Source organism: Bos indicus, chromosome 8 (assembly GCF_029378745.1).
Source record: "Bos indicus isolate NIAB-ARS_2022 breed Sahiwal x Tharparkar chromosome 8, NIAB-ARS_B.indTharparkar_mat_pri_1.0, whole genome shotgun sequence".
NCBI lineage: Eukaryota > Metazoa > Chordata > Mammalia > Artiodactyla > Bovidae > Bos > Bos indicus.
In genome coordinates this window covers 49006461-49032674 of record NC_091767.1, presented here as the reverse complement: position 1 = coordinate 49032674, position 26214 = coordinate 49006461, and the positions used below count along the sequence as shown (strand labels likewise).

At 36.4% G+C, this 26214-nt stretch overlaps 1 protein-coding gene across 1 annotated transcript in view; it reads left to right on the top strand.

Moving 5' to 3' along the window:
• ALDH1A1 (aldehyde dehydrogenase 1 family member A1) overlaps positions 1-26214 on the top strand; it is a 53528-nt gene that overhangs the window by 19229 nt on the left and 8085 nt on the right. The window contains exons 3-10 of the mRNA XM_019966069.2: positions 4666-4806; positions 7243-7372; positions 8978-9039; positions 10575-10703; positions 12041-12154; positions 16199-16301; positions 18069-18253; positions 21382-21546. Of these exons, the coding sequence (XP_019821628.1) occupies positions 4666-4806; positions 7243-7372; positions 8978-9039; positions 10575-10703; positions 12041-12154; positions 16199-16301; positions 18069-18253; positions 21382-21546 (1029 nt within the window). The remainder of the gene's footprint in view (positions 1-4665; positions 4807-7242; positions 7373-8977; positions 9040-10574; positions 10704-12040; positions 12155-16198; positions 16302-18068; positions 18254-21381; positions 21547-26214) is intronic.

Here is a 26214-nt window from a genome sequence, read left to right as displayed (position 1 = left end):
TTTTTAAAAACCTCTATACCTAATAGTTTGATTAATGTAAAAGCTGTGCTATATAATGGAATCAATTAAGATATGAATTATTTTATAAATATCAATATAAGATTATTTATATAAGGACCACCCCTTATATGAAATCAATGTAACATAATGAAAACTCATTATAAGATACATAATAAAATGTTTAAATATTTATTAACTGCCTATCATAGACCCAAAGAGTAAGAAATATTATAGCTTATACTAGAGGTAGCAGTAAATATTCATTGCAAAGGAGATCATTATCAGGATAGCTTTAAAGCTATCCTAAAACTGGATTTTAGAGTCAGATTTGGAATCAAATTTTGGTTCTACTATTGCTACGTCTCATGTCCTATAAAACCAAGTCTGTGATGCTTAACTACAGCAGTAGCATAGTGCCAGGAACTTAGTAAGCTTTTAACTAGTAGCTATTATCAAGCTGGTTTAGTTTGGCAACGGTTTAGGTAGGTTGTGATATTTGAGCTGGGTCTTAAAGAATATCAAGGATTTTGAAAGGAAGGGATGAGCTGGGAGAACATTCTAGGAAGGAAAATTACAAAAGCAAATGTGAGAAATAGAAGGCTACCTAGAGTAGAAAACGTATAAACACAAGTTTGAGTAGGTGACTTAGAGCCGGAAATGCTAGGCCTTGAAAATCAGAAAGAGGAGACTGGCTTCAGGACTGTGGGCAAAAGGGAGCATTTGCAAATACAGGGAAGGGAAAGTGATATGGTCAAATTATTTGAGGAAGATGAGCCTGGTAGGAATAGGCAAGACCACAAAGTGGTGGCACAGTGGTGAAGAATCTACCTGCCAATACAAGAGATGCAGGAGATGCAGGTTTGATCCCTGGGTTGGGAAGATCCCCTGGAAGAGGAAATGTCTACCCACTCTAGTATACTTGCCTGGGAAATCCGATGGACAGAGGAGCCTGGCAGGCTACAGTTCATGGAGTTGCAAAGAGTTGAACACAACTGACTGACTAAGCAATGCAGTAGGCAAACAATCTGAGGAGGCAAGAGAATGGACCTAGGAAAGTTAGCAACAATGCAAGATGATAGCCTAAAATAATACAGGGCAGTGAAAACTGAAAGGAAGGATTAAAATACACTAGAACTGCTGAGAGTTAAGTTTGTTTTGACTCATTCCAACTTCAATAGAACGTACTACCACTTAATGAACATTTAACATAATGTCTGTCACACAGAAAATGTTTCAAATATCACTTTATTTAGTCTTCAACACAACTCCATGAGGTAAATTATGGTGGTGATTTAGTCGCTAAGTGGTGTCCATCTCCTTGCAAGCCCCTGGACAGTAGCCTGCTAAGCTCCTCCATCCATGGAATTTTCCAGGCAAGAATACTGGTGTGGGTTGCCATTTCTTTCTCCAGGAGATCTTCTCAACTAAGGGAATGAGCCCATGTCCTGTTTTGGCAGGCAGATTCTTTACCACTGAGCCACCTGGGAAGCACGTGAGATAAATTATCCCTATTTTAAAGATAAGAAGATACTTCTCTGGTGGTCCAATGGTTACGAATCCTCCTTGCAATGCAAGGGACACAGGTTCAATGCCTGGGTGGGAAACTAAGATCCCACAAGCAGCAGAGCAACTAAGCCCACACGCCACAACCACTAAGATTGTGTGCCACCACTAGGGTATCTGTGTGCCACAACAAAAGATCCCACATGCCACAGCTAAGACCCGACACAGCTTAAATAATCCAAAAATGGAAGGCTAGAGAAGTCATGTAACAATATAGTTCACTTCAGGATGAACTGAACAAATTTCTCATGGTTTGTAATAGAGATGTGATTATGTGGTTGTATGTTTCCCCCATACAATTAGGATTTTCAAAAGGTTGGTCTCTTTACTTCACTATTTTATCATTAGCAACCTGATAAGAATGCTACAGAATAGAATGTTTAGCAAATCTTTAGTGTTGTTTAGCAAATCTTTAGTGTTTAGCAAATCATAAATGGATGAATAGATGGATACTTCAAAACTTACATAGTTAATAGGTGAGGAACCAGAATTCAGATCTGGGTTGTTTTGTTCCAGAGCTATATATTAACTACCATTACTCTATTTCTGTGCCTAAAAGATAAAATATATGAGAAAAGGAGAAGCATGATCCAAGGAACATAACCACAAAACTGTCCTTATTTATAGCAGCATTCTCCACGAACATATTTTCCATATGGCAGAGTTACTTGTCTTGAAGCCAATTATTCCATATCCCTCTGAGAGGCCAGGATGCCTATGATAAGCTGTATTTGGCTAAGGCTGATGATAGAACACTGAGCAGAAGGATCCCAGTGAAAGCTGTGTCATACAGACCTTTTTAAACACAGAGCATGTATTTTATAAGCTGTGGTATCTACAGATCATGCTGGCAATTTCAGATTCTTGCAGTTTGCCTTTAATGTTTTTCAACAGCACTCTTCCAAAATGATTTGGAGAAGGTGAGAACCTATGGCCTAAAACAATGTCTAAATATAAGCAATCAATGTGGTTAACTGAATGCTCAAAATAGGAACTATGTGTGTGTGTGTGTATATATATATATATATATATATGCGTTTCTTAGGAATGGAGAGTAATAATACATGTATTTTATTGTATATAATCGTCATTCCCTCAAAAGTTAAACAGTAATATATACAAGTGTATGATGCTTACAGTGAAAGAATATTTGCTTGTAATCTGTATTGTGATAATATATCACTTAGACCAGATTATGCTTCTAAAATATTTCTCTGGCCCAAGATCATCTTAGCGTGGCAATAAATGTTGTAAAAATAATTTACTTTGCTTGTATTTTAATTTGCAGACTTGTAAGTTTGGGACGATTTCTTTTTTTTTTACTTTTTGGCCACACTACACTAGATCTTAGTTCTTCAAACAGAGATCAAATCTGTGCCCCTTGAAGTGGAAGAGTAAATCTTGGTCACTAGACCACCAGGGAACTTCCAGTTTGGGACTTCTTAACTAAATATAATCAAAGACAGGGAATAGTAATCTGAGATCCATGCCTCCTCAAGGGAAGATACCATTGTTGAATGGGTTCAGTTTAATTTGGGCAACTTAAAAAAATAGAACAATTTTATCTGCAGTTTCTTTCAGGAAACTATCACTCCTACCCAAAAGAAAACACACTGGCCTAAGAGGTACCATGATTTGTGGAGCTTATATAGCTTCACATAGCGACCAGACTGATGTACAAAAGAACACTGGGATGATGTATGTGTTTAAAGTATTTGCAACTGATTTGATGGGGAAAGGAAAAAGGACACATGAAGTAGTAAGGGAAGAGGCAGTGATTTTTGTAGTAGATGGATTCTAAAGGAGCTCATATGGGATCTGAACAAAGATCTATGGGAGTGAGTCGTCAGGGAGAGGATTTAACTGAGGCAGAGTAGGAAAGAACAGGAGGAATAAATCAGTTTAGGAAAAGGTGTGAGTAAAGACACACTAATGAAGGCAAAAAACCTAGATTGAGTGTGAAATTTCTTGATTACTTTTGTTTGAATTAATATAATTAAAGCAGTACCTGAATAGTAAGAAACTGACTTTTTTACCTATTTAGGGATTGAAAGAATCTCTGCACCCAGTTGGGAAATGAGAGGTTGTAATATACTGCCCTTCTTTATATCAGACCCTGCTGCCTCTATACATTTTTCCCTCTGCGCAAGAGGACTGAGGATATGTTTATAATGTTTGCTCTTCAACAGCAAAACACAGTGCCTATTCACCCTTCAGTAGGTTCTTCATGAGACTGCACAGCCCATAAAATCAACAGAGATCCAAGAAGATACTCACTGTTTTAGATCTTGAGTTTCCCTGGAACTTTTGGCAACCCAGTCACCAAAACAGTGAAATGTAGTGGTGAAGAGCGAAGATTCTACCACCAGCTAGGCTCTGTTTAAAAACATAGTTCAGCCACTTTCAGCTACTGAGCTTGAGCAAATCTCAACCTTCTTTTTTGCTTTAGTTTCCTCATCTGTAAAATAGAAAATGTATCTGTCTCATAAAGCTATTGAAAATTAAATGAGTTAATATGTGTAAAGCAATTAGAACATTACCTGATATAAGGTAAACACTCCAATGATAGCAACTATTAAAATATAATATTTCTATTCTAGGAGATCATGCATGTGCTTTGTATATGGCTCTCATCATTCCAAAAAGTAGGCAGCAGATATAATTCTAATATACAGTAGTTGAGTCCAATGTGCTGGAGTTTGAGCTGATGAAGACACAGCTTATGAGGAACTCTAGTCTATTTTATATGGTTATTACCATTGAATTTATGAATATATTTAGCCCACTAATTCGGAGAAGGCAATGGCACCCCACTCCAGTACTCTTGCCTGGAAAATCCCATGGATGGAGGAGCCTGGTGGGCCGCAGTCCATGGGGTCGCTAAGAGTCAGACAAGACTCAGCAATTTCACTTTCACTTTTCTGTTTCATGCATTGGAGAAGGCAGTGGCAACCCATTCCAGTGTTCTTGCCTGGAGAATCCCAGGGATGGGGGAGCCTCGTAGGGTGCCGTCTATGGGGTCGCACAGAGTCGGACACGACTGACGCGACTTAGCAGCAGCAGCAGCAGCAGCCCACTAATTGAATTCACTTTGACTTGCAGGAGGATGTTGACAAAGCAGTGAAGGCTGCAAGACAAGCTTTTCAGATTGGCTCTCCATGGCGTACTATGGATGCTTCAGAGAGAGGACGGCTGTTAAACAAGTTGGCTGACTTAATTGAAAGAGATCATCTGCTCCTGGCGGTGAGTATTAACTGAACTGGGCAGAACTCAAAATCTCTAGAAAGCATTCATAGTTCAGATTGGTAAGTTGTTTTGTGGTTAGTGGTCACTACATACTCTCTAAACAACAATAACAACAATATCCTTTCTAGAAACAAAAGAAAAAACTTCTATCAGCTCTTGTATATGAACCATATCACTGAGCTTATTTTCAGACAGTAAGTACTCTGCACTCGGGTTCTAGATGATGTTAATATCTACTCTCAAAATAGACTTTGCAATCTAAACTTTGGCAGATGCTGAGTTAAAACAGATTAAACAAATTTCTTTCCTTAACTGTAGAATTTCTGAGTCTTTAACAAGGTCATCTGCAGCATGAAGATTCTAGAATAATAGACTAGCTTTCTTGAATTTACTTGACTACTGAACTCTGAGTGAAAAAAATCTCATGGAGTTTCTTTAAGGTGTCCAGAATATTTCTTTAAAATGACTCATTTCTCCAGTCTTAGCCCACCAAAACAGTTAATAAGTGGCCACTTTTTCCCTTCCTGAAATGAACTGATACACATTCACAATGGTCTTGATTAAATTATATTCTTTTTGTAGCTGAGAGAGTAATAAAGAAAAATCCATTCATGTGTTTATAAAAATGTTATTTTTATGTATACTCCTTTTAAAAAAACATTTCAGCAGTTATATGGATCAGCACATAAAATGGGTAGAGGGAGTGTTTCCTTGTTTTCTCCTTGAGAAGCCAATTTAACACAAAGCAACAGCAACAGAAGATTTCAGAGTAAGCTTTTATTAGTTTTAGAACCTTAACTTGCAGTAACAAGAAGGCTTTCTTTTTTAAATGAATATTGTTAGTTATAGTTAATCAAAGTGTTGTTTATTATCCAAAGATTCAGCATAAAATATGCAAAAGTATGGAATTAGAAGTTATACACAATATAACATTAACTGAAAATGTCCTACAGGAAGAAAGCAGAACATGTTAAAACTTGGCTTCCTTAATTCATTTAATCTGTGAATTACAGAGACAGAATATTGTACAACAGACAAGGAACTGATTTAAGTGTTTGTCACCTGTACATTCTTGCCTCAGCAGAACATCAGGCCCCAAAGTCTTGGAAGTTCTGCTTAAGAAAAGGAGGAAAATAAGAGTCATCCTAAAACCATTAGGGCACTGGACTAAAAAATGTTGAACTTTACAGCCTAACCATTCAAATAATTATGGTATTAGTAACAAAACTCAGAGTTTCACAATTCAATATTTTGTTGCAGAAAACTCATGGATTAAAAAAAATTTAGAGGTTACTTAAGTTTGTGTGAATTGTGTGAGAATATCCACATGGAATGTAAAAATTAAAAATGATTATTGAGGCATTATTAATGGTCACTGGCAGTAAATAGACACCCACTGTTGTATCATGCAACAAGTAAAATCTTGTTGGAACCCTGATCTGACTAAAGAGACTAAGCACCACTCTCACAAGCTGTGCATATATCAAATTGTGACCAATTCCTGGAAAGTTGGTTCACTAGGGGTGCTCAGAATGAGACAGAAGGGCACTAAAGTTTAGAAACCAGAATCTCAATACCTTTTCTACTCAGATCTTATGTCCTTAAGCAAGTCATTTTAACTCTTTTTTTTAATCTCCTTTTTACAAAGAGGAAGTTATACAAGATTGCTCACAGGATTTCTTCCAGTGTTTTCAAAATTCCCTAGCACATGACTATTCAAAATATTCAGTTCATTTCAGTCACTCAGTCATGTCCAACTCTTTGCAACCCCATGGACTGCAGCATGCCAGGCTTCCCTGTCCATCACCATCTCCCAGAGCTTGCTCAAACTCATGTCCATCAAGTCAGTGATGCCATCCAACCATCTCATCCTATGTCGTTCCCTTCTCCTCCTGCCTTCAATCTTTCCCAGCATCAGGGTCTTTTCAAAAGAGTCAGTTCTTCACATCAGGCGGCCAAAGTATTGGAGTTTCAGCTTCAGCATCAGTCCTTCCAATGAATATCCAGGACTGATTTCTTTTAAGATTGACTGGTTTGATCTCCTTGCAGTTCAAAGGAGTCTCAAGAGTCTTCTCCAACACCACAGTTCAAAAGCATCAATTCTTTGGTGCCCAGCCTTCTTTATGGTCCAACTCTCACATCCATACATGACTACTGGAAAAACCATAGCTAGATGGTCCTTTGTTGGCAAAGTAATGTCTCTGCTTTTTAAAATGCTGTCTAGGTTTGTCATAGCTTTTCTTCCAAGGAGCAAGTGTCTTTTAATTTCATGGCTGCAGTCACCATCTGAATGATTTTGGAGCCCAAGAAAATAAAGTCTGTCACTGTTTCCATTGTTTCCCCATCTGTTTGCCATGAAGTGATGAAATATTGACTATCTTTTTAATCTAAAATTTCTATGGAACTTCAGACTTGGGATGATCTCTTTTTCAGACAATGGAGGCAATGAATGGTGGAAAACTATTTTCCAATGCCTATCTGATGGATTTAGGAGGCTGCATAAAAACACTACGCTACTGTGCAGGCTGGGCTGACAAGATCCAGGGCCGTACAATACCCATGGGTAAGTAACTTTAGGAAACCACCCAGAGTGAGGGTAGGGATGAGGAGAATACTGTAGAGATGAATAATTCCTAACTCTCCCTTTTAAAGATGTCAACCAAGTAGGGGAAAATTATTTTCTTCTTGACTTTGAGACAATGCAGTCTGAACCTGGAAGTTCTGCTAAGATTCATCATATGGATTTTAAAATTGTTCCAGCATAATCATGCAGAAGATAACACTACAGATACTTTAGAAAGTATTAGAGTAAGAACATCTGTATGCCCACAATTACTGATTTAAGCAGTTGTCTCTCTAAGGAAACTTTTCAAAGCTGGCCGCTGAAATTATTTATTTGGATTTTATTCCAACAGTGACATTTACATTCTTCCTATAATGTAATTATTTAAGCCTCTTTGTATGTTCCAGTGTGAGTCAGCTCTGGCCATTCTGTGTGCCTGGTCTAACTCAGTATAGTTAGAGCAGGCTAATTAAACAAACTAATTCACATTGATTTGTTTCAAATAGTTTCAAAGAAAGATGAGCCTGTGTTTATAGCTTAAGAATTTGTCTGAGTGAATATGTTTGCTTTTTAGTATTTTAATACAGTATACACATAATGGGATAAGAATATGAAAAACATCAATTTGGAAAACACCAGGAGCTGAATTTAATTCATATAAACTTACTGACTATGAAAACAAAATATCCTCCAGGACTGGCCCTGATGTGCATTTCCATCTAATTGGAGCAGCCCTCAGCTTAGAAGTGAGCACCAGGAAGTGGAAAGGAGAGAGAGAGACCATGATGGGACCAAGAACTGTGGATATTTTAGAAACTTTTATTTTACCCTTTGACAAAACAGGAGAAGCCATTTAGAGTAAAAATACATCTTGACAAGGGGCCTTCTTGCTATGACAGCCAGGAAACTTTTGTGGGAACTAGAACAGAACAAATCACAAAGCATAGTGCAAACTCAGGATGAGCACATCAAGGTCACATGTGATCATTCATTGAGGCATATGTATCAATCAGATCCAGACTGAAAAGAAATGTCTTCTACTTCTGACATCTTTTTCCTAGATTAACAGAATTTGCTTTTATCATTTGGTAGGCAAAAAAAAAAAAAGAGGACTTTTTAGAACAAGTCAGTGGGAAAAACTTGCCAGTCATAGAGAGCTATTTTTTAATTCTACCATGTTTTAATTTTACTATTTTTTAAATTATATTAGGTACTTTAAAAATTACTGGTAGAACTTAAGAGTCATCAGAAACAGAGCTCTGTTTCTTTCCTATTTACATATCTTTTATTTCCTTTATCATGAAAGAAAGGAAATTTTGAGAATAAGTATGAATTAGAAAGTAGTCCTCTGGGAGGATCAGAGATAGAATAAACATCATTCAGATCTTTTCCAATTGTGCACCTAACTCAGTTTTATGGTTCCTCTTACTTCAAATTACTATTTGAGGGCTCACCCTATTTTAGGATTTTCATTTTGTAAATAATCAGAAATATAAACTCTTTTTAAATTATTGTCTATATCTTCCTCTCACATCAGCCCCAAACCACCATTCTGTGACTGTCAAGCACATTTGTCCATAAATATTTGTGCATTTTATTTTCCAGATGGAAACTTTTTTACATATACAAGAAGTGAGCCTGTTGGTGTGTGTGGCCAAATCATTCCTGTAAGTTGTTCCCTTATGTAACTTTCAGTCTCAAAAGAAATGAGTTCTAATTCTATTTCATTTGGTAATGATGCTTTCTCAGGCACAAATGAATGCTTAGATATTTGCTAAATGTGCAGCAAATATAGTCATTGTTGAACTTAGGTCTCTCTGTGACTATACCCTTTGAATATGAACTAGGTAATCTAAATCCTATCTATACTCTGGTACATCTCTTGAGTGTGTTTCCATAGTACAGTATCACCAAATCTTAACCTTTGACTCTAAGGTTTGTTTTAAAAAGCTATGTTGTAAACTCTTATGATTAACATGTACATAGCAAAGCAGTCATTGTGCAAGACATCAGCCATTTTAATGAAGTATAGTATGGCCAACTGCTCTCCAACACTTCATGTATCTGCATTGGGACTTCTCAGCATGGAGAATAGTAGCAACCAGAGTGTTCAAATTCTTGAATGAAATTTCTTAACTAAATGAAAGAAACCATGCCAGAGGCATTTGAAGCACAGTATGGAATATATTTTATCTTTAGATAAAAGGCTTTGATACTCCATATTCTTCTTTGAGAAAGTACCATATTTAAGCAGAATCATGAAGATTTCCTTCTAAGTCCAACAAATAGGAGACTACCAGTGATTTTCCTTTAAATGACATATTCAAAAAGGCAAAAAAAAAAAAAAAAGCAGATGGTAAAATGCCCTGATGTTCTTAGATGAGGAAGTGGTAATGACTATCTTTTGCTCCAATGAGACTAAAATATACACATACCAACATTTTGAATGAAATTGCTTGTTAGTTCAAAACTCCCAATAATATCCATAAAATTACACAATCCTGAATAGTAGTAATTGCTAATATTTACTGTTTGTGGTGAACCAATCATTGTGTTAAACATTTGGACCACTTTCTATGTGAGTCCTCAGGACAGCGTTCTGAAGTAAAGAGAATTGTTGTCAGCATGTGCAGATGATGAAATCACATATAGAGTGCATATAACTTGTCTGAATTCACATGGCTGCTCAGTGATTGAGCTGAGATTTGAACCAACCTGTCAGTCTCCAGACTTTAGACTTCTGCCTTTAGCAAGCTGTTTTCAGTGGAAGTAAATATTAGTAAATATTATTATTGGGTAAATAGTTGTAATTAAAGACCTATTAAGGAGTGAGGAATAGTTACACTTTTTAAACACAGATAACTTATATTTAATAGTAAGATTTGTTTTCTAAACCATGCAGTGATTTTTTTTCCTGGTAGAAAATAAACTCAAAATAATAGCACTTGATAAAATTTTATGACTTTCTCCTACTCTCTTCCTGTATCTAGTTTATTTGGAGTTTGTTTTGTTGTTGTTGTTGTTGTTTTTAGCATTTATGAGTTGCTTTGAGCAATGAACTTAATTAGGATATAACAGATGGTTAAACAAAACTACTACAATTCTTATTTAACATCTACGGGGAGCATAAAATGTAGAAGTTAGATTAGCAAATGTGGCTTTCAGTAATACAAAGAATCTATTGTTATAAATTGCTTTCTAGTGGAATTTCCCATTGCTCATGTTCCTCTGGAAGATAGGGCCTGCCCTTAGCTGCGGAAACACAGTGGTTGTCAAACCAGCAGAGCAAACCCCTCTGACTGCTCTTCACATGGGATCTTTAATAAAAGAGGTATGTTTGCAAAATCAAAATGTGTGCAAGATCTCAGGAATCCTAATTGATAGTAGGAAGACCTCATCTGGTGCTACTATAAACTACATTATCTGCCAACGGCGCCTATCCAGTGGGGACACATTACACGTGGCTATTGGCAAGGATTTCTGGCAGTCAACCCAAATGAACCTCTGCCCAAAGGGAGACAGGAAGTCAGACTCAAAAGCTTCATGTCAAACTGTCACCTATGAGCTCTTTTTTATTTCTTTTGCCCAACATTCACAAATGCAGATTCATGTTGAAATTGGTATGATTTTTTTCCAGATGTTGAAATGCAAGTTGGTTTATAACTGCTATTAATGACTTGGAAGTTCTGCATATTTATTTAAACTGGCCTATCTGAAGGTTGGAGTCCTCTGAGCTTGTTTGTGGTACTGGGCTATATTATTTCTAAACAATTCACCCGTGAGGGAATAAGTTTGTATTCTCTTTTCTATTACAGTTTCTTTTGCATTTACTTTCTTGCTCAAAAGCTGACAAAAGAACACATAAAATTTATTTTCATTGACTATCCAGGTTGTTTTATTTTTTCTTGTAAACAAGTTCTTGACCTTGTTCCTTCACATCTTACCAATATTTTAAAAATAAGAATTAGTTCTGAGAAATTTAAAATTTAGAAAATCTGGACCCATATCTTAAAAATATTCTGCACTCCAAATTAAAAGTAGGCAAAAGAAATGTAAAAATGAGACTTTTTGATGCAAATAACATGAAATTTTAATGTGCTATTTCATTTGCCACACTGTTTTATACTTGATAATTCTATAATTGGATTGGAATCAATCTGTGATGCTTGATCATGAATGCAGTGACCATTGCATTTTTAACCTAACATTTTTTCTGATTAAATAATGTGGATAGGAATTTGCAAACAAATTAGTATGCCCTGACAATGAACAGGTAAAAGCTAAAAATATTAACATCCCCTTGGCTTCTTATTTTTGCTGAATGGATAATAAAAGACATTATTTTCCTTCCATGTGAATAATTTACCAAACACTTTTACACATACTATCTTGAGTTAGTATTATGAAATTTGAGACAGCCATCACTGGGGTGAAGAACCATGAAAGTCAAATGTGGACTTTAATGCAACCCTTGAGGTTAAGTGAGCTAAGCAGTGAATAAGAAGAAGAAGAAGAAGAAGAAGAAATGATAAAACCACTTAGATAAATCTTAACTTGTAGAGTAACTCCTAAGATTAGCATCAAGAGGGAGCTTTGGCTCCATACTCTCCTCTTTTTCTGTAGAATTAAATGATCAACTCTGTTCTAACTATTTTACTTGTCTTTTAGGCAGGGTTTCCTCCTGGAGTAGTGAATATTGTCCCTGGTTATGGGCCTACTGCAGGGGCAGCCATTTCTTCTCACATGGATGTAGACAAAGTGGCCTTCACAGGATCGACAGAGGTAACATCATTTACTTAGGCCAGTAGTGAAGCAGTCAGAAGCGTGTTTTATGTTACTGCCTTTAAGCCGACGTTTCCTTAAAACAAAAGTTCTTTTAATGATTTGTTCCTTATTCTAGCCTTCAAACATGTTTATAGAACATAAGCAGATGTCATTGAGATGAAACGGAATACCTATTAACAATGTGGGAGGATTGGAGTAGACTGTTTTTAGTATGTTATTACTTTGTGTGATGAGAAATATGACTGATCAGAACTTGTCATATGATTTGTAAGGTTTATGATAGAAGATATAAATTAGGCCACAGTGATGTGTATGAATGAATTGTAGCTTTAACCTGTAGATTAGGAAGATCAAAGAACAGAGCCTCACCCTTAGCTCCTTATTTGGCGCTCTCCCGTGAACATTCCGAAAAGAAGCCAGCAGCTTCGCTTCCTGGATCCTAACTTTTCTGTTTCACTGGCTCCAGCTTGGCTATCCAGAAGGTGAAAGAACAGGATCCCAGCCATAGGCGCTTCAGAGGAGAAGAGAGCTGGTAAATGCTCTCTAAATGCTCTGGGTGTTGAAAATGTTTACTTTTTAAAACTTTGTGGAGAAAGAAACAGGAAGAACATTCCAGATAGTAAGGGAAAGCTAATTTGATTATTTTATACTCCTGATTAGCCACTTCAATATAAAAATTAAGTTTACATAGAGAACTAAAGTAATAGAAAATAAAATTTTATTTTTCTTGATCCTTTTTAAGCTAGATAACTATATACTTTTTCTTGTTGTTTTATAGACATAGAGTAGAAAAAGTTGACATTCTACAAATTCCTAATTGAGATAGGAGAAAACCAATTCTTCATTCAGGAGTCTGGGGATAAAACAATTGGGAATGTTTGAGATAGAGCAATAAACTGAAAAATTATGAAGTCACAGGTTGAAATCATAGCAGAGGAGGTAAAGCGTGAAATTTCAAATTCCTCAGCCTAGTATTGTAGACCATCCTCATCAGGGCCCATGTACTGCTTATGGTCCAAGTCTGGCCCACACACTTCTCTAGCTTGTCTGAGTCAGAGGCTGCTGTTCCCAGATGCCATCTCCACAGCCTGTTGGTCTTAACTCATCCCTGAGATGATATAGCACTTTGGGAGCACTTTATCTGCCCCTCTCCCTCAAAACTTTGATATTAGAAGACCAAGAAACATCTGTGTTCAAATGCTAAGTCTATGCCTCATAGCAGTGTGTCTTCCAAAAGTTAAGTATCCTTGCTAAAGTTGAGTTTCTTTATATGTAAAATGGGAATAATAATATCTACCTTATTGAATTGTATCAAAACTGAATAAGCTAATGAGTGGTAAAACATTTAGCATCCTACGAAGTATCCACTAAATGGCATGATGACTATGTGTTCTATAGTCATTTCCATTCTCTTGTTCCTTCCCTCACTCTTTAATTTTTCACACTAGTTCAGGTGTGAGGGAAGAGGTCCCCTCTCCACATAATACTTCTTCATCACTGCCCCATCATTTTCTGATTGTTCCCTGTATTTTTTCATTCCCATAAGTTTTTGTTCATGCATGGCCACACCTCCCACAATGGGGCTCCCACCACAGGCCACCTGGACTTTCTCTGCAGTCCCAGGAGCATCCTAAATTTAAAGCTTTCCATCTGTGCTCCCATCGTCCTTGATATCTTGATATACAATTGTAACAGCACATGCTCCTTGCTTTGTTATGTATCTCTCTCCACTTTGCTGACTTTCCTCAAAGACTATCTTATCCATTCTTACCTCCAGAAACCAGTATAGTAACTACTTCTGATTGAGTATTAAAGAATTAAGTTTGACTAAGATGACTTTAGAAATCACACAGAAAAATCAGTCTTTATGGGTTGTCCTCTTTTAGCTTCAAGTTTGTGGCTTAGCAGGTAGAAATAAACTTGCCAAATGCCATGAAAGAGGCAAACTATGGATTTTATATTTTTGCAGTCCTTTATAGCAGCTATGCTCATATAAAAATGTTTCTGGCAAGGTTAGAATTTTAATGTCCCATTAGATTCATTTAAAATAGTAATCAACCCATGTTGTATGAGACGTGCTAAGTTAGAACATGTTTATGAGCTTTCGCTACTTCTGCCCCACATGGCAATGCCACAATATCATGGAATGTATCTTTTACAACAGTCTTAATAGTGCTTCCCTTCTCTTCATTGCAGTGCTTACCTTTTCTTTGAGAAAAAAATTATAAAGTTTCACTTTTTTTCCAAATGAGGAAACAAAAGTATGGGGCAAAGACTGATTCTTCCTTATTTTGACTTTACCTAGACCTTTGGCTGCAGTCCATGGGGTCGCAAAGAGTCGGACACGACTGAGCGACTGAACTGAACTGAACTGAACTTGGGAAAACTCAAGCAAACCTTTTATCTGCAAATTACACAAACAAAAGTATAACCTTTCTTTCTCACTCATACTTCTAACCATTCTTCATGCTAGTTTAACACCTGTAGCTTTTAGAAAAATACCTCTCGTTTTACTCCCTTCCCCAAGACAAAAATGACCTACTTTAATAAAGTATCTCCAGCAAATCTTTCTAAGCCAATAAAAGAAAAAAAAAAAAACATTAAAAAGATGCAGAAAGAATTTGGAGAATTCAAAGGGAAAAAGGCATTTTTAGGAAATACAAGATTCCTAATCACCTGAAATGAAAATTCAGTGTTTGAAACTGGTCATGAGAAATATTAATATGTTGTGGAAGCAAAATAGGATATCATAGAAATTTCAAACAGGGTTTCCCCATTGCCAGTCTACTTTTAGTTTATTTTTATTATTTTAATTAACTTACCTTTATAGGTTTGATTTGGGGCATGTAAATTTTACATAAGATGAAAATATTAGCAGATTAATTAATGCTTTACTCTGTAATGCACAGTAGGGGTCAGTTCAGTAGTCACTTAAAATTCAAACACCCACTCAGCAACGTCTACCTATCATTTATTTAGTCAGGATAGAAACTTGTTATTAAAATTGATGCATTGAAAAAGAAAAGTGATCCAGAGAATAAAAAAAGCAAGATAAAATGAATCATCTTGTAAAAAAGAAAAGCAAAGATCATTTTAGTGTACTAAGACTTCAATAAGAAATAATAAAGAGGAAATAGTTGTAAAACAAGACCAGGTTTCAGAAACGAGAAAAACATAAACAACTACAGAAAATAATCTTGATGGGAAGTGATCTGCAGAGGAAAAAAAAAGAAAACTCTTTCCCTGAAGATAGGCCACTAGCATTAAAGAAGAAACAAGTACAAGATTCCAGCTAACTAAAGTAGCAGCACAGAGCACAGAGCACAGATCCAATTTCTTTCTCCAAGTTCCAATATTCAAGGTATGGAGGACAGCAGGAGAAAGAGGGAGTGAGAGAGAAACAGTTACTGCTACCAGGCAGGTGACATCTGTTTGGGAAACTGATATGTATACAAATGATATAATCCACGGGAAACTCTGACAGAGTTCCTTTGAGGGAATTTACTGGGGATCAGAGAAAGAAAGGGTCACGTTCATCTTGAGTCATCATAGAATGCTAAAGAGGAGCTAAGACACAAGCTGGACCCAGGAATGATAGGATTGGAGGCAGCCCAAGTTGGGGTGAGCATGTACTGAGACACAGAGATTTGGGGGTGGTAGATATGCCACTTTGTTTGGATATGGATAGAGTTTTCTGTATTTCTACAGAGGGAAGAAAAGTCAAAATAGATTAAGTTATGGTTGAATCATGATATATCAGATTGAACAGAAGAAAGATGAAGCTCTGGTTAAAATGAAAAACCTGTTGTGCCGTGTACAGCAAAATCATGTATATCAAATCAGTTATTACATTCAATATATCTGTTTTCATGATATATCATATGTTTATGCTTGGATGGAAGAGCCTTTGGTAGCGGAAGCTGTCAAATCTGAAAAAAAAATGCCATTTCTCCCACAAATGTCATATAAATTTAAATTGCTAAAGAATCTTGCCTTGATGGGAGCAGATTAAGCCTCCTCCTTTGTAATGCTCCATTTCAGGTTGGCAAACTGATCAAAGAAGCTGCTGGGAAAAGCAATCTGAAAAGGGTGTCCCTGGAACTCGGGGGAAAGAGTCCTTGCATTGTGTTTGCTGATGCCGACTGTGAGTAAAAGCCACTCTGCTCACTTCTCACACTTCCTCCTTTTTGGCCGGGTAGTACCATATGGTAAAGGGTTTCCTTCTAATGTCAAAGTGTAAGGCATTAACCAGAGTTCAAATACACTCTTAAAAATCTGTTAAACTGTCCTAAAGTTACAAAGCCTAGATAAGTCCAACGCAGACACAATTTCTTCCTAATTTGGAATAGTTTGCTGTTTTCTCCGGCTTCCTCATAGCTCAGTTGGTGTTTTCTCAGTTGAACTCTCAAGAAACTGTTATGCATTTAGAAGCCATAAAATACATTCTTAATTTCATACCTTAAATATTAGCATCACCTTAAGTGTGGTAAGATACCCTCAGACATGTTGCACTAAGACCAGCTGGAGAAACAGCAAGTTGTGCATTTGTCATCTCCCTTCTGTCGGGATCACACGTTCACTGAATGAAATGGCCAGAGGAAAGGACACCAACTACTTAAATAATTTCTTTCATTTTTTTTTCTAGCAGGTGTAATTGAATTTACATATATTAAATATTTAATTATGATGGGACTCCATTATATCCTAAGTTCATCCTGATTATATTATCAAGTAAAATGCCACAATTATTTCCTAATTGGGGAGTTAGCAGAAAACAAACATTCCTCTGTATCTTTAAGAGCTGCATTATTGGTTTGAGGCAGTCAACCATTTAGAGCCCACTACCTTATTATACATTCTACAGACATGACATGATTTCTCATTTTACCAAACCTTTCTGTAAAATGCTTTTGCTACAACTTAAGCATACGTGATTAGTTCACAAAATAAAGATGCTATGCTTAGTCGCTCAGTCATGTCCAACTCTTTGTAACCTCATGGACTGTAGCCCGCCAGACTCCTCTATCAGAGTTCTCCAGGCAAGAATACTGGAATGGGTTGCCATGCCCTCCTCCAGAGGATCTTCCCAACTCAGGTATCAAACCCAGGTCTCCTGCATTGCAGACAGACTCTTTACCATCTGAACAACCAGGGAAGCCCCAAATAAAGATAACAATAGCCAGTTGCTATAATGTTAAATCTCCTGCATTCATAAAATTAAAATGCAAAGAAAACTTTCTTCTGGTTGTTTAGGATCTACTAATGAAACAAACTATTTCCTCTTTTTAAGACCCTTGTAACCATTTCAAATAAACAGATAAGAATTTATAGGCATATGTGAAATAACATGGCACACTTTAGATAAATTTGGAAAAATTTTCATAGAATAGGGTTGTAAGGTGGTTGAGCAATTCTGAATATTAGTTGTTTGGGGTTTTGAGGGGGTTATGATTTTTCTTAGAAATACCACTTTTTCTATTGATCAGAGTATATAAGAATGTTTTTACATTCTTAACATAGTGGATATTTTATATTTTCTTTGTCATTAGTTAAAACCTTAGACCTGAAAGAAATATTCAGTCATTTAACTATAAATGTGACTTATAAAAGTGACTTGAAGTAAGATTTAATCATAGATTACTTTCCAAATTTTGGAATTATTCATATCAAAATTGTATTGATAACCATTATATTTCAGAATTTACTATTTTACTGTCATTTGAGTAGCAAATAAAGGATCAGAAAGGCTCAATTGTCACCTGACTGGTAAGAGGTAGAATATATTGAATCTACGTTTGACTACATGACTCATGACTTTTTTATACCACCATATCGCCTCTAAGAAAGATATATAAAAAATATATTAATTTTAGAAAATGCCTTTTCTTTAACATGAATGTCTTCTCTGCAGTGGACAATGCTGTTGAATTTGCACACCAAGGAGTATTCTATCACCAGGGCCAGTGTTGTATAGCTGCATCCCGTCTCTTTGTAGAAGAATCAATTTACGATGAGTTTGTTCGAAGGAGTGTTGAGCGGGCGAAAAAGTATGTTCTTGGAAATCCTCTGACCCCAGGAGTCAGTCAAGGCCCTCAGGTGAGTGTAAAATTGATGGAATAGCGTTCACAGGGCTTAAGAGTAAAGTATCTTCTTTAGGTCTGGTTTTAATTGAATATGATTATTTCCCATCCACATATATTCCTTGGTGATGATATTGATCAGTTTAGTGATTAAAAAAATAATGAATTGAACTCCCAATGGTAAAGAAAGTATCTTGATTTTGTGTTGCCCAGTTTTCACATCCAGAAACAGTTAAAGAGATGTTGGAAATTAAAGACGTGAGGAAAAGTAACAAATACTAAAGATTTCGTTTTCTCAGTCTGTACATCTCTGATGTCCTATATACAGTTCCTATCCACTTGGAAGTTCTTATACCATCCTATCGTTTATTTCGTCTTCAGCATCAATCCTTTTTTTCAGCTTCCATCCCACAGATATAGGCAGCCGGCATGACTAAATTATTTCCAAATTCTTTAGTCACTCTGACCTTCTAAAAATAGCATGAGTGTCCTAAAATGTCCTGAGTTCTGACTTTGTACCGAACTTCCCATTTTAGTTGTTAAAGCCCAGTTATTCCTGAGGGTCCCCATTTTCTTCTGTCGGCTTAGAACCACTGTCAGTGTCTCTCTTGTCCTAAGCCCAGCTTTCCCTCTCCCTTACACAGTTCTTTGTTCTTTGTCTGTTTTCAAGCTCCTGGACCTTAGGTGCTAAATTTACTCCTGCTCTTTGAGGTCTTGATCCAGAGCAGAATTTTTACATGATCTCATAGAGTTTACAGTGTAGAAAGCTAAGAGGCTGTCTTGTATTTTCCTCCTCATGCCAAGATATTCAACTAGGAAAATTTTAGGACTTAGGCAATACCAAATATTGAAACCTAAAAGCCCTAAAGTAACTGGTAAAAAGGATGTATACATTTTGTTAAGTCTAAGCCTGTTATGCTTTATATTTATCTTTGTGTTTAGTGAGTACATAAAAGTAGTTGCTAATTTTGATCATATTTGGTAACTTTTCATATGGATGCCAAGACATATAGTAAATTCAATTTTGACTTGGTCTCCTATTCTAAGAAAGGATGAGACTCTAAGGTTTTACCTGTGATTATTTCTTTCTCTAAATATATGTCTATGGAAAAGTAAAGCACATTTCCCATTTGAGACAAATATATCAAATAGACATAGATAAATAGATAGATAGATGATAGATATCGATGGATAGATAAATAGGTAGATAGAAACATATATATGCAAAGAGAAAAGGAAAGAAGAAGAGAGAATGAGGGAAGAGAAGATAACTTAATATTCAGTGTTGTTGGGCAATACTTCTCCCCATCGGGGGATCTGCAAGATTCAACCAGAGGCTCAAAAATTGAGCTAGGACACTTCATTATTCCTAAGAGAAGGAAGTTAAAATAGACTTGAGGTAAATTTCCATCCATAGGATTCTTAAGTGAGTGATCTAACTTAGTGATCTAACTGCTTAACATAATAATTTAATCTTTATAAGTGAAAAGATTTTGGTCACAGGTTGCATTGAATAAGCAGAAAAAGTAGATATGTTGGGACTTTGAGAAGGAAAAGACTAAAAAGTCCATGAGACGTCTTTACCTTTTAAAATACTCTCTATTGTTATAAGAAGGAGCTTGTGGGGACACTCATTTATAAGCTTTAATATGTGTTGTAACTTGTAAAATTATGTATATATATGGATATTATAACTTCTTTTTCAAGTGAAAATACTGATTATTTCCAAATCCTTAAGGAAATACACATTCTGGTCTTTGAAATTAAATTGGAAAAGGACTGTACCAAGGAAGAATTTGTTTTATATATATTTATATATATATACACACACATAGCGCTTAATCTAATTGATATAGGAGCTGGATTATGTGCATTGAGAACTTCATGAAGTCTTTTGCTGGGATTTAGAAGACACGGAAGATTGTAGGGTCAAAGAGAAAGATGAAGAACAACTTTTTAAATAATGAGTAGAGACAAGGTAAATTGGTGAGAGGCTTTCACCTTAACTCCTGGATCCCCAGTGTTTTCCCTTTAAAACTTAACTCCAGCCACATCTGAGACAAGGCAGTCTTCACCAGTGATTTGGAGTCCCCTCCTTGCCCCCACACCAAGTAGGAATTGAGGTAATAGGTAGGCCCAATCCCAGTGCATGGAGTAGAGGTATGTGCTCCTGATGTTCCCAGTTAGAATTCTGGAGTCATTCTTTTCCTTATAAAAATATCGTAAAACAAAGTGTTTAAGTTTTGTAGTCCTTAAAATATATTTAGATGTGGTCTGTTTAACAAAGCAGGTTGGCAACAATCAGGACAGGTCAGAAATTAGAACCAGACCTATTGACTGCCTTGGAGGGACCTGAAGTGGGTGAGATAACTAGGCTGTGGTCAGCATGGACCTGGCCACAGAGGGCGGTCAGGAGAAGAATCTCATCCTAAGGTCTAAAGATCAGAAAGTCTTCCTGAAGTCGCAAAGCATCTGCTTTATAGCTACCATGTCTAATGAAACCCAGTATCAAAGTTTTCTTTTTTTTTCTTCTGTCTTTTAATTTCAGTTAGGATTACAGTTTCCAGGTAAGACTGGTTGATGATTAACAGGCATTTCTTTCCATGTAAGTAAATGACAGTTGTATGAAAAATTATGGGCTTCCCAGGTGGCTCAAGGCAAAGAATCTGCCTGCCAGTGCAGGAGACACAAGAGATGCATGTTCAATCCCTGGGTCAGGAAGATCCCCTGGAGGAGGAAATGGCAACCCACTCCAGTATTCTTGCCTGGGAAAATCCCATGGACAGAGGAGCCTGTTGGGATATGTTCCGTGGGGTCACAAAGAGTAGGACGCAACTTAGTGTCTGGGCACACACACACGTGAAAAGGTATACACATGCTTGCAGCGCCAATATACTTCTCTTGTATAACTGTAAAACCAACGCTAAATACAAACATTTATCTTCAAGGTTTCTTTCCAGAAAAGTCATGAGAATTAAACATGCCCAACAATGAATCTGAGCCTCTGTCAGCTGTTTTGGTTGGAATATTTAACTTAATAACAATATCTGAGCATTTTGAAACCCTTATTTACAGGCTGGGCAAAGTATTATCTTTACAAGTTGCCACTTTTTTCTAACTTTTCATGTGATATTTTCCCAATAGATTGATAAAGAACAATATGAAAAAATACTTGACCTCATTGAAAGTGGGAAGAAGGAGGGGGCCAAGCTGGAATGTGGCGGAGGCCCTTGGGGGAATAAAGGCTACTTTATCCAACCCACAGTTTTCTCTGATGTTACTGATGATATGCGCATTGCCAAAGAGGAGGTAAATGGTTTCATTCTGTTCTGTTCTCTTTTTTGCCATATTTTGTCTGCATGGATATATACGAAGTGTTCCTTTAACATACTCAGTTCTTTGAACACCTTTCTCCATAAATGTTACTCTTCATTTCTAATACTGATAAATGATAATTTTTTATTAAGACTAAAAATAGTCAGGAATTCATTGGTCAGGCCAAGAATTTCCAGATGACCACAGATAAGGATGCTTAACAATTGCTAAATGCTTCCTTCACAAACTTAAATGGAAAATACAGTTCCACATTCACTGAAGCTTTTTTCTCCTTTGCAAATAATGTATTTGAAAATAATTGGGAAAGAATAAAATGATATGCAGGTTTTAAAAATTAAACTCCTTATTTTGAGATAATTATAGATCCAGTTGTCATTGTGAGAAATACTAATACAGAAAGATCCCGTGTACTCTTTACTTGGTTTCCTTCAGCATTTAAATGTTCTTTTGATGAATTTGTGGGGGAGAAAGTGGTCTCCCCGTCCTATTCCTCCACCATCTTAGGACCGCCCCTGTCGGTTTCCTTCAATAGGTAACATCTTATAAAACTATAATATAACAAAAAGTATGTTAACATTGATACAGTCAAGACATAGAACATTTCATCATCACATGAATTTCTCATGTTTCCCTTTCGTAGTCAGATCTACATCCTCCTAGGCCACCCCATCCTCAATCCTCAGCTTTCTCTTCACCACTAATGTCGTCTTTATTTCTATAATTTTGTCATTTCAAGAATGTTACATAAGTGAATTCATATGTCATGCAACCTTTTTGGATTGACTTTTTTTTCACCCATCATAATTCTCTGTAGATTTATCTAGGTTGTTGAATGTAAGAATAATTTGCTCCTATTTATAGGTGACTATTTCATAATGAGTGCACCATAGTTGTTTAACCATTCACTCATTGAAGAAGTTTGGGCTGTTTCCAGTTTGAGACTACTTTAAATAATGCTGTTATAAATATCAGTATACAGGCTTTTGTGTAAACGTAAGTTTTCACTTCTCTGGAGTAAATGCCCAGAAATATAATTCCTGGGTCATATGGTAGATACAACTTTTTAAGAAACTGGTAATCTTCCAGAATGGCTGAACAATTTCATATTCCCATTAGCAGTATATGAATGATCCCAATTTCTCTGCATCCTTGCTAACTATTTTGATGCTGTGACTATTTTTTATTTTAATCATTCTGATAGGTGTGATAGCTCATTGAGGTTTAAATTTGCATTTCCTTAGTGGCTGGTAGGGAGAAGGAAATGGCAACCCACTCCAGTATTCTTGCCTGGAGAATCCTGTGGACAGAGGAGCCTGCAGGGCTGCTGTCCATAGGGTCGCACAGAGTCAGACACAACTGAAGCAACTCAGCAGCATGCATGCATTGGAGAAGGAAATGGCAACCCACTCCAGTATTGTTGCCTGGAGAATCCCAGGGGAGCCTGGTGGGCTGCCTGCCATCTATGGAGTCCCACAGAGCTGGACACGACTAAAGGGACTTAGCAGCAGCAGCAGCAGCAGAAGCAGTTTCTGGTAATATTGAACATCTTTACCTGGGATTATTTGCCATCTGATATCTTCCTTGATAAAATGTCTGATTTATTTTGCCCATGTACTAATTGGAGTGTTTGCTTTTTACTGTTGAGTTTTGAGAGTTCCTTACACAGTCTAGACACTTAACTGTTTTTTAGCTCAGTGGTTTGTAAATATTTTCTCCCAGGCTGTAGCTTGTCTTTTCATTTTCTTATCAGGGTCCTTCTCAGACCAAAGTTTTTAATTTTAAGGAAATCCAATTTATTTATTTTTCTTTTTATGAATAGTATTTTTGGTGTCAACTCCTATGAGCTACACTTTATTTACTCCTAGATCCAAAAAAACATTTTCTGTGTAATTTTTTTTTATTGTTTCTAAAAGCTTTATAGTTTATGTTTTACACATAAATCTGTGATCCATTTTAGGTTAAATTTTTATACAAGGTGTGAGATTTAAGTAAAGGTTGTTTGTTTTTGTCTATATGTTCAATCGCTCCAGCATCATTTGTTGAAAAGGCAGTTTTTCTTTCACTTCATTATGTTTGCAACTGTCAGCATTTCAGTTATGTGTATTTGTGTGTATCAATTTCTGTGTTCTCTACCCTTCAATTGACCTATGTGTCTATTTCTCTACCTGTACTCCTTTTTAAAATGTAATTATTTTTACTGAAGTATAGTTGATTTATAATGTTGTGTTAGTTTCAGGTACACAGAAAAGTGGTTCAGTGATTCTTTTTCAGATCCTTTTCACTATAGATTATTACAAAATATTAAATATATTCTCTTGATTTTAGTAGCTGTATAATTAGTCTTGAAATCGGAAAGATTGCATTCTCTTTCTTCTTCTTTTTCAAAATTGTTTTAGCTAAGCTAATTCTTTTGCTCTTCCATATAAATTTTAGAATAACCTGTTCATAAGTATTTTAAAATCTTGCTGGAATTTTGAGAGGAGTTGTGTTAAACATATCAGTCTGTTTGGGGAGAATTAACATCTTTATTGTGTTAAAACTTCCCATTATTGATCATAGTAGGTCTCTCCATTTATGTATATCTTCTTTTATTTCTTTCATTAGCACTTTGTACTTTTCAGTGTACAAGTCCCATAAATGTTTTATTGAACTTATACCTAAGTTTTTTTGAGTAAATGGTTATTTCTGATTTCAATATGCACATGTTCATTGCTAGTATGTATTAATACAAGTGTACTTGATTTTTGTATATTTTATTGTATCCTGTAACATCACTGAACTTGGATATTTTAGAAGGTTTTTGGAGATTCCTTGGTAATTTATATGTAGACGATTATGTCATCTACAAATGGGAACAATTTTATTCATTTCTAATCTGTATGCCTTTTTATTTCTTTTTCTTGCCTTTTTCACTTGCTATAATTCCAGCACTGTGTTAATAAAATCAGTAAACATGGGTGTCTTTTTGCTCTCTATCTTAGGAGGAAAGCCTTCAGTCTTTACCATTGAATATGATATTACCTGTAAGATTTTCATAAATGCCTTTGATAAGGTTCAGAAATGCCTTTTTATTTTTAATTTGTTGAGGGGGAAAGGAGATTGGATTTTATCAAATGATTTTCCTGCATCGACTGAGATGATTATGTGGTATTTTTTCCCTCAATCTATAAATATGATATATACTGATTGAGTTTTGAATGCTGAATCAGCCTTGCATCTCTAGAATGAACCTCATTTGGTGATGGTATATAATTCTTTGTAGGTATTGGTGAACACAAATTGCTAACATTTTTTAGGAATATTTGCTGTAGCTTATAATGGTCTGTGGTTTGAGGGATTTTGGCTGTACTTTTTATTATTTTTATTGATAACAAAATAGCATCTAGTGATTGTTTACTATGTGCTAAGTGCCTTATAGTCAATATAAAACATAAGTATATTTACATGAAATATTGAATATAAATTCTCTTCAAGAAAATTAGTAATACCAATTTCATGCAAAGATGGGCTCAATAAAGGACAGAAATGATATGGACCTAACAGAAGCAGAAGATATTAAGAAGAGGTGGCAAGAATACACAGAAGAACTGTACAAAAAAGATCTTCACGACCCAGATAATCATGGAGGTGTGATCACTCACACTCACCTAGAGCCAGACATCCTGGAATGTGAAGTCAAGTGGGCCTTAGGAAGCATCACTACGAACAAAGCTAGTGGAGGTGATGGAATTCCAGTTGAGCTATTTCAAATCCTGAAAGATGATGCTGTGAAAGTGCTGCACTCAATATACCAGCAAATTTGGAAAACTCAGCAGTGGCCACACGACTGGAAAAGGTCAGTTTTCATTCCAATCCCAAAGAAAGGCAATACCAAAGAATGCTCAAACTACTGCACAATTGCACTCATCTCACACGCTAGTGGTAGGCTGCAGTCCATGGGGTCATGAAGAGTCAGACACAACTGAATGACTTCGATTTCACTTTTCACTTTCATGCTTTGGAGAAGGAAATGGCAACCCACTCCAGTGTTCTTGCCTGGAGAATCCCAGCGACGGGGGAGCCTGGTGGGCTGCCATCTCTGGGGTTGCACAGAGTCGGACATGACTGAAGTGACTTAGCAGCAGCAGCAGCACACACTAGTAAAGTAATGCTCAAAATTCTCCAAGCCAAGCTTCAGCAATACATGAACTGTGAACTTCCAGATGTTCAAGCTGGTTTTAGAAAAGGCAGAGGAACCAGAGACCAAATTGCCAACATCCGCTGGATCATGGAAAAAGCAAGAGAGTTCCAGAAAAACATCTATTTCTGCTTTATTGACTATGCCAAAGCCTTTGACTATGCAGATCACAATAAACCGTGGAAAGTTCTGAAAGAGATGGGAATACCAGACCACCTGACCTGCCTCTTGAGAAACCTGTATACAGGTCAGGAAGCAACAATTAGAACTGGACATGGAACAACAGTCTGGTTCCAAATAGGAAAAGGAGTACGTCAAGGCTGTATATTGTCAGCCTGCTTATTTAACTTATATGCAGAGTACATCATGAGAAACGCTGGGCTGGAAGAAGCACAAGCTGGAATCAAGATTGCCAGGAAAAATATCAATAACCTCAGATATGCAGATGACACCACTCTTATGGC